Source organism: Corylus avellana, chromosome ca6, assembly GCF_901000735.1.
Source record: "Corylus avellana chromosome ca6, CavTom2PMs-1.0".
NCBI lineage: Eukaryota > Viridiplantae > Streptophyta > Magnoliopsida > Fagales > Betulaceae > Corylus > Corylus avellana.
Genome location: NC_081546.1, coordinates 20648481 through 20658052, shown reverse-complemented (window position 1 = coordinate 20658052; position 9572 = coordinate 20648481). Strand labels below are relative to the sequence as shown.

The 9572-nt window shown below is 36.4% G+C and overlaps 1 protein-coding gene across 1 annotated transcript; it reads right to left on the bottom strand.

The window, feature by feature from the left end:
• Positions 1 to 3006: 3006 nt before the first annotated feature.
• LOC132185334 (ankyrin repeat-containing protein BDA1-like) lies at positions 3007 to 4899 on the bottom strand. Its single transcript, XM_059599122.1, has 2 exons — positions 4306 to 4899; positions 3007 to 3861 (listed from the first exon to the last, which is right to left on the bottom strand). Exons 1-2 carry the CDS (start codon positions 4897 to 4899, stop codon positions 3007 to 3009), a joined length of 1449 nt encoding a protein of 482 aa, XP_059455105.1.
• Between the last annotated feature and the right edge of the window lie 4673 nt (positions 4900 to 9572).

The following is a 9572-nucleotide window of genomic DNA, read 5'->3' as shown; positions in this document are numbered from 1 at the left end:
AAAGAAAGACCATGTTCTTTGACCAACCCAACCACCGATACATCAACACACAACTTCGCGATCTCCTCAATTTTGTGTTACCCATGCCCATCGCTACAAACATAGACCAAAATTGCCATGGAGTTCTGCTTGATGAAATGAAGACGGTGGCCTGAACCTAATGGATGATCCCAGAAAGAGAGAGCTAGGGACGGAGATAAGGGAAAACTTACCAACATGGCGGTGGCGTCTGGCTAGTCGGTGACATCCAGCATCTAGCTGTTAAGGAACCAATAGAGTCTGTTTTATAGTTGTTCTTATCTTTTAGTATTATCCTTATAGTTGTTCTTATCTCTTCTCTTTAGTGTTCTAGTTGTATTTGTTTTACTTATTTGTATTGAATTAGGTCTCCTAGTTTGTATCAAGTTTGGGTTTGTCAAACTTGATTACAATTGTAACTCTTTGCCTATATATACAATGAGAACGAAGCTGAGACTTCATTCCGCCAAAAGCAATTTTCTTTGCTTTCTTTCATGGTATCAAGCCCCACGACAAAACTGGCTTGCATCTAAATCAAGGTAAATACATTATTGATTTACTTGATCGTGTGCAAATGCTTGGAGCAAAGCCCTATGCCGCACCCTGCACTTCAGGCAAGAAGCTCACCAAGCTTGATGGTGATACTCTACCAGATCCCACAACCTATCGTCATATCATTGGAGCTCTACAATACTGCACACTCACAAGACGTGACATAGCCTACACTGTCAATCAATTGTGTCAATTTCTCCATTGTCCAACTACAGAACATATGAAGGCTGCTAAAAGAGTTCTAAGGTATCTCAAAGGCACACCAGATCATGGTCTTCACTTCACTTCAGGTCCTCTTCAACTTCAGGCATACTGTGACTCTGACTGGGCAGGGGATCCTCTTGATCGCAGATCCACTACAGGGTATTGTGTTTTCTTCGGCTCCAACTTAGTATCTTGGCATGCCAAGAAGCAGCCTGTTGTCTCGAGATCTAGCACCGAGGCTGAATATCGTGCAATGGCCATTACAGCTGCTGAACTCTCATGGCTTCGAATGCTACTCAAAGAATTGCAAGTTTCTCTCCATGATCCTCCTGTACTCTGGTGTGATAACATAGGAGCTATTGCTTTAGCTTCTAATCCCATCTACCATGCTCGTACCAAGCATATAGAAGTTGACTACCACTTCATCCGTGAGAAAATTCTTCACAAAGATCTTTGTGCTAGCTACATCCCAACTCAAGATCAATGTGCTGATATCTTTACAAAGGGCCTTACCTCCTCTCGATTTCTTTTCCTCAGAGACAAACTCATGGTTACTCCCCCTCCCATTCCTTCTAGCTGGGCGGCAACGTAATGGGTAATTAACGTAAAAGGTAGATGAAGAGTTTTTTTACTGTGTAAATTTGGTATGATCCAGTGTTTTGTTCCCATTTAGTTTTTTTTTTTTTCCAAGCCGAGTTGAAATGCACAGAGGTCTTGATTTGATTTGTACAAAGAGCTTAAATAAGTTATTCTGACCTTAAAAGAAGTTATTCTCCAGTCAATTTGACGAAAACATTAAGTTTTCACTGGAATTAGACAAAAATTACTAAAACACACGCACTTTTTTAAAAAAATATATATAAAAAAAAAATAGACTCCATTTGTTTAAAAAGGTGAAACTTAAACCTCAAATTCTGACAACTGGCTGCTAAAAGATTCCAGCGACCAGAGGTGGATTCTAATTAAATATCTTCAAGACTAAAAATTAACCAATTTATGGAATAATTATATCATTCCATGAGTTTAATTCTTGTCTCAAAGGTAATTCAATCGGTTGGGATCACGCCTAATGAAGCGGAGGTCATTAATTCATATCCTTATCTTTCCTCTTATGTGGACATATCAAAAAAAAAAAAAAAAAACTAAACAAAAACAAAAACAAAAACAAATTAAGTTCAATATACTACTCAGAATCATTGTGTCCAATTGAGATTGGATTTTAATTATGACCAAACCTATTGGCAGACGTACGTATATTCCCCATCAACACTAAATTTGAGACAAAAGAAAAGGAAAAGCATATGAAGCGTTTTTAGGGAATAGTGATAAATACCATCTCATATGGTAGGAAAAAAAAATAATAATAATAACAAAGCCGGGTTTAAATCCATTGCTTACATCCCATGCATATCAGAAATCAACAAGATACGATCTAATTACGTTTATGGGAGAAAAAAGAATAAAAGATAAAGGAAAAAATGGTTGGGCTTCCAATATTTACTGCAGCGAAAAAATAGAGGAAACGAACCTGCATGAACCTGAGAAAGCTGAAAGGTAAACATGGAGGCGATGAATACGATGAGAATGAGAGGACGAAATAAGGCAGAGAAACCACCCATGGATCTTTATGATTAAACCAAGACCTTTATTGATACCTTCAATATATAGCCTCATTTTCAACAAATAGGGGCAGTGAGTGAAAGTGATCATCTTGGCCAGAAAAAAATAACATAAAAAATTATAGTTTTTTTTAAAAAAGAAAATAGTGGTGAGTCATTTGTCGCACATAATCATTGATGAATATTTGTTACAAAAATGGATTCATATGATCTAACCCATTAACTCCGTCGTCGAGACTAAATGACGCGAAAGCCGCGTAGTGGAATTCTACGCAAGACCACAAACTTGAATCAAATATATCATTGTCTAAGTCAACAGGGAGAAGACCCAATTAAGTGGCATGATTGAATATTGACGCCAATGATAGAGCTTCTCAACACATCAATGTCTCATGCCAAATCCATATCAAACAAAACCAGATTACCAACTCTAATTGATAGAAGACCAAAACGTATCCACAAAACATGAAGCAATATCTAAATTCAAGCCAAAATTCAGCAACAAAAGCATGTCAAATTTCTTTAACTTAACAATCTAGCTAATAGAACACATACCACAATAGCACAGTTTTCCCATCCCCAACCGAAATCTCCCCAACAAGATCTGCAGATCTTAGACATTAGCTAGGTCTTCAGCAGGACCCCTTATTGACTTGCATATGAAATTGCCCAACTTCTTCACCATCCAAGAGAGTGGGGAAATTATGTGAATCAACTCAACAATCAGATACACTCCAATCAAAATAAATATTGATATTTTGGCCAGCGAGTTAGGATTAACGTTGTAGTGATGAAGTAGGTGTAAATAGTTAACTTCATTCGGTGTCACCAAACTCAGTGCCTGCATATAGGCAAGTACCAAGCTAAAGATGGACAAAGACATGGAATATGTCAAAAACCATATAAAGAACTTGCTTGTAAGAGGAAATCCACTAATGACCAAAAATAAGACGCACACGGATGCAATGAAAGAGATGGTATTGAAAGATAAGAAGACTCGGTAGTCATCTGGATAGAAATAAGCTAAAACTGATGTGCCGACTTTGTGTTTTTCTTGCCAAACACCACCTGGTGGGCTGATCCCAGCTTGGAAGGTCATGGTTGCAATCACAGTAGCCACTAACATCAATGTGCCACGTGTTTCCTCGACCCAATTTCCCTGCCGCTTTAAGTGTTTAACTAAAAACAAAGGAACGTATTCCCACAATCTCTTAAATCTTGATCGAGATCGGTGTCCGGATTGCAGTGGTTGTGCTTCATCAACACCAATTCCACTCGGTGTTGGTGGTAGGAAAGAATTTAGATCTGTTGATCTTCTAACACCAGCTTCCTTTAAAATGTTTTGGATTTCAAAACATTTAAAATCTCTTGGACAAACCTCTAAGATATCTAAAGCTGTGTAACCAATCCTGTTCGTAGCATTAACCTCTCTTTTTATTTGCGGTACTGAAAGTAAGTATTTTATAGCCTGTACAAAGACAACATTTTATTGTTTCATCCAAAAACTACCAGAAACTCCATGGGCACTTCCGCCAAATAAATGTAATTCAGCCCCAAATAAATGTAATTCAACCACATTGAATGATCCTGCTTGGAATAGTTTCTAGTATTTGCATGATCTTTTGGAGAATCGTATGAAAAGAAGGGATCTTTCCATTTTAGGTGCACATGTATGAAAATATTGTGATTCTTCCTTTATTTTTTTTTTACTTGTTCTACGAATATATCTTCTTCAAATATAAAAATTTGGTCATACTTTATGAACACAAGCAAACTTACGAAAAGGGAAGGAAAAACAAGAAGGAGATCTCAAATAATTTTATACACCTGGATAGAGTGCTACTTTATATATATATCACTAGAGAAAGAAATATGTCTTCTAAAAGACTAGCCATAGATATTGTTAACGCACCTTCGTTTGCTTGAGCATCACAGCTAAATGTAATATAGAGTTGCCATCATGGTCTTTGGAGTTGAGGAATTCATCGCAATTAGACGATTCCACTAGCAATTTAAGAGCGTGTAGATGATTATATCGAACACACAAGTGCAAAACACTATCTCCATTGAGCCTCACCCGGATGGACTCTTGCCGAGCAATAATCAACTCTTTTATGATTTCTGTTCTTCCTCTCATTGCGGCTAAGTGGAGAGGAATTCTCTCATCTTGATCAATAGCCAAGCAAACATTTCCATTTGCTTGCAACAATGCTTTTACTATCTCGGTGTGGCCCTCAGCAGAAGCCAAGTGAAGAGGGGTTCGTCCCAGCGAGTCTACTTCTTCCGCAAGTTTAGGTTTCTTGCTGACAAGAACTCTACTAAATTCAAGGTGGCCAAGCAAGGCTGTAATGTGTAAGGGGGTCTCACTAAAGGATGTGAGTGAAACTTTATTAAGAATAAGTGGATCCCTTTGGATCAAGGTGTTCAAGGTGTTTACACACCCATTGAGAGAGGCTTGATAGAGTGCAATCATATTCTCTTCTTCAACATGCAATATTCTATCCATCCTTCACTTGTAAATGTGAAGAATAAAGAAACTTCAACAAGAATTTATATACTTACTACTTACTAGAACTGATGACCAATAAAAAAGGGAAAGCCCCGCGATCTTTCCTCCCTTGATAACACAATTTCATTCTTATTCAACATAAGAAAGAAGAAGAACATCTGAAAATATATGGCCGACCCTTGGACGGCTGGTTCATGGGAAACTGCGAGGATGCAGCTGCCTGTGTTTAAGTAAATGTCTCTCTCAGGGGAGGGTGTGAATTGGTTGTTGAAATAACGCCGCCCCTTCATATGATAAGACGACTGGATTGCCAAATCTCCTTCTCTTATCTAAATTATGTGTTCAAAATACTCACCACAAAAGTATTTATCAAACACAGCCCACGCGTAGAGATGCTTGATGGCCGGGGTGATTTATCCTCTTTTGAACTTTGATTATTGTTGACTTTTAATTCTATGAATTGATGAATAATTGTTAATGAATTCATATCTATTTACCCATGAACTCCTATGAAACTAATTTATACCTATAGATTTGGGCATGACGTGAAAGCCACGTTGAAGAATTCATGACCCGTACTAGATGTGGATTCATGAAATTTGGGAAACTAAAGACAAGGTCTTATTCTTTGAAGACTCGCGTTCCCTTTGTTTGCATAATAGATTCTTGGAATCAAATGACTAGAAAAGTCAAAAAATTATGGGGTCCGACGGTAAGACTTGTGGAAAGCAATTTCCTCGAGCTTTCATTCTTAACTCCGCTGCTGCTTCTTCTTCTTCTATTTTGTTTTTTTTTTTTAATAGAAATTTCTTTCAAACGAATCTGAAAAAGATATTCTTCACTTCATTTAAAATAGTGTCAAGTGTCTATAAACATTTAAAACATTGGTATAATTTCTAAAGTCATTAATAGCAATTTACTAATTTAGACTAACGCTTTAAATATTTATAAACACTTAACACTATTTTAAATGGCTTAGAAAATATTTTCTTTAGATTGGTTTAAAGCAACTTTATGTTCTTTTAAAAGACTACGAAGTCATGCAGGGCCATGACTCTAGCCCCAAGTCTTAAATAGGTAAACATAATTAAGTATGTTTTAGTATACATTTTTGGACTAAAAAATTTTAGTTTGGGCCGGTTCGACCCTTTGGCTCCTAGCTAGTCCACAAACAAACGTGAACCCATATGGCCTATAGACAAAAACTAGGTGTCCTGCTATCACGCTGTCAAGAGTCAGATAAGTGTCTGCCAAAGTCTGATGTGGCTTTATCAAAATAATAATAATAATAATAATTTGTAGAAAATTCTCTCTTCCTAGTCCTGCTAGATTTTTTTTTTTTTTGTTAAATTTTTATGAGTTAATATTTAGTTTCTAATGCTTCAAAATTTATTTTTAAATTTAAAACAAAAACCTAGGGGTGGAAGGTTAACCCTTTAGGGATGGTATCACTTAAAATTGATTTTACCATCCTAAATTTAGTGTTAATACCTCAAATTTAGTGCTAATACCTCAAATTTGAATTTCCCTTTAGTATTTCTCTTCTTCAATTTTTTTTTTTTAACAAAAAAAAAAAAAAAAAAAAAAAAAAGGAGGTCAGACGCTTGAGGTAGCCGGAAATTTCAATTCAAAAAATAGTCTCATATGGATCAGTTTTTTCCTCCCACAAGTAATGTTGCCTTATCATTTATTATGCTTCTGTTGTCCCTCAAATGGACTTCACAGCTTGGATTTATTTAAATAAATTCAAGGCCAAAAACTTGTCTCGTCAAAAGACAAAAAGGTTGAGAAAAATGCAGCAAAAGTTAACCAAAAAAAAGAATAGAAAAAGAAAAGGCAAAGAATGAATAGGAAAAGTACAAAGCAATTATTTGAAGAGAAAAAGGAAGAACGTTTTTGTCATTCTTACTTCCATCTTTTTCTTTGCCGCCTTTTTTTTTTTTCCGAGTAAAATTGAGAAACTTTCATTGAGAAGAATCAAGACAGAGTAAGTGCTCTGTGGGAACAATCACAACAGAGCATTCATCTCTGAGTCTACAATCAAATCGATACAGGAAGGGGTCACTTCCACCCAAGATTTACAATGTCAAAGAAATGCCCATGGGCCTCCTGTGCAGAAAATAGGAGAGAGATATAGACCTCAACCGGATACAAGCTGCAGATATATGTCTTGCAACTGCTGGAGAAAATATGTCTCTTTAGCTGCATTGTATTTAGTTATACTACTTTTTTCTTCTTTACCGATGACAAAAATAGCCACCTCGAGGAAGTTTTGGACAGAAAGAAATAAGTATTGGATTCCAAATAATATGAATGATAAATTGATTGATTCCTTCAATAAAACAATATATGAAAAATTACAATTTTAGAATTACTATGCTTTGGACAAAGGCAACATTACGTTTGACGAAATCATTACGTTTTCACTGAAATTAAACAAAAATTACTAAAACACACATTTTAAAAAAAAATAAATAAATAAAATTGAGACTCCATTTGTTTAAGAAGGTGAAACTTCAACCGCAAAATTTGGCAACCATCGGCTGGAAGATTCCAGCTAACTCCGGCAACCAGAAGTGGATTCCAACTAAATATCTTCAAGACAAAAAATTAACCAATTGATGGAATAATGATATCATTCCATGAGTTTAATTTTGGTCTCAAACCTACGCTTAAAGTTCAATGTACTACTCGAATCATTGTTGGATCCAATTGAGATTGGATTTTAATTATGACCAAACCTATTGGCAGAAGTTTATTCACCAGCAACACTAAATTTGAGCCAAAAGAAAAGGTAAAGCATATGAAGCGTTTTTAGGGAATAAAGTGATAAAACCCAATACCATCTCATGATATGGCAGGAAAAAAAAATAAAAATAATAACAAAACCGGGTTTAAATGCACTGTTTACATCCCATGCATATCACAAATCAACAAGACAAAGCAAAAAATGGTGAAACTTTCAATTACTGCTGTGAAAATTAGAGGAAACGAACCTGCATGAACCTGATAAAGCTGCATGGTAAAGATGGAGACGATGAATACGATGAGAATGAGAGGACGAAATAAGGCAGAGAAACCCATGGATATTTATCTTCTTCTTTTGGATGAAACCAACACCTTCATTGATGCCTTCAATATATAGCCTCATTTTAAATAAATAGGGGCAGTGAGTGAAAGTGATCATTTGATTCTTACATAAACTTTTTGACTTTTAATTCCAGGAATTGATGAATATTTGTTACAAAAATGGATTCATATCTAAACCATTAACTCCGTCGAGACTAATGGGCATGAATGACGCGGAAGCCGCGTAGTGGAATTCTACGCAAGACAACAAACTTGAATCAAACATATCAACGTCTAAGTCAAAAGGGAGAAGACCCAATTAGGTGGCATGATTGAATATTGACGCCAATGATAGAGCTTCTCAACACATCAATGTCTCATGCCAAAACCATATCAAACAAAACCAGATTACCAACTCTAATTGGTTGAAGACCAAAACGTATCCACAAAACATGAAGCAATATCCAAATTCAAGCCGAAATTCAGCAACAAAAGCATGCCAAAATTGTTTAACATAACAATCTTGCTAATGGAACACATACCACAATAGCACAATTTTCCCATCCCCAACCGAAATCTCCTCAACAAGATCTGCAGATCTTAGACATTAGCCAGGTCTTCAGCAGGACTCCTTATTGACTTGCATATGAATTGCGCAACTTCAATTCACCATCCAAGAGAGTGGGGCAATTATGTGAATCAAATCAACAATCACAGCTACTACAATCAAAGTAAATGTTAATATTTGGGCCAACGAGTTAGGTCCAACGCCTGAGAGAGATAATTGTAAATAGGTTATTTCAGACGGGGTCACCAAATTCAGTGCCTGTAAAAAGTTGAGTATCAAGCACCCGACCGACAAGGCCATGGCATACGTCATAAGCCATATAAAGAACTTGCTTGTAAGAGGAATTCCACTAAGTACCAAAAGTACGATGCACACAGATGCAATGAAAAAACTGGTATTGACAAATAAGAAGAATTGGTAGTCATCTGGAGAGGAATATGCTAAAACTGCTGTTTCGACTTTGTGTTTTTCTTGCCAAACACTACCTGTGGTTGTATTTTCGTGCCAAACATCACCTGGTGGGCTGATCCCAACTTGGAAGGTTATGGCTGCAATTACAGAAGCCACCAACATTAATGTGCCACGCGTGTTTCCTCGATCCAATTTTTCTGCCGCTTCAAATGTTTTGCTAATAATGAACGAATGTATCCCCGCCATCTCTTAAAACTTGATTGAGCTGGCTGTCCGGATTACAGTGGTTTGCTTCATCAACACCAATGCCACTCGGTGTTAGTGTCAGTGTCAGTGGCAGGGAAGAATTTAGATCTGTTGATCTTCTAACACCGGCTTCTTTTAAAATGTTTTGGATTTCAAAAAATTTAAAATCTCGTGGACAGATCTCTAAGACATCTAAAGCTATGTAACCAATCATGTTCGTGACATTAGCCACTCTTTTTATTTTCGGTACTAAAAGTAAATATTTTACGTCTTGCACAAAGACAATATTCTACTGTTTCATCCATAAATTACCAGAAACTCCAAAAGCACTTCCACAAAACTGCCCCAAATAAATTTAATTCAACCACATTGCATT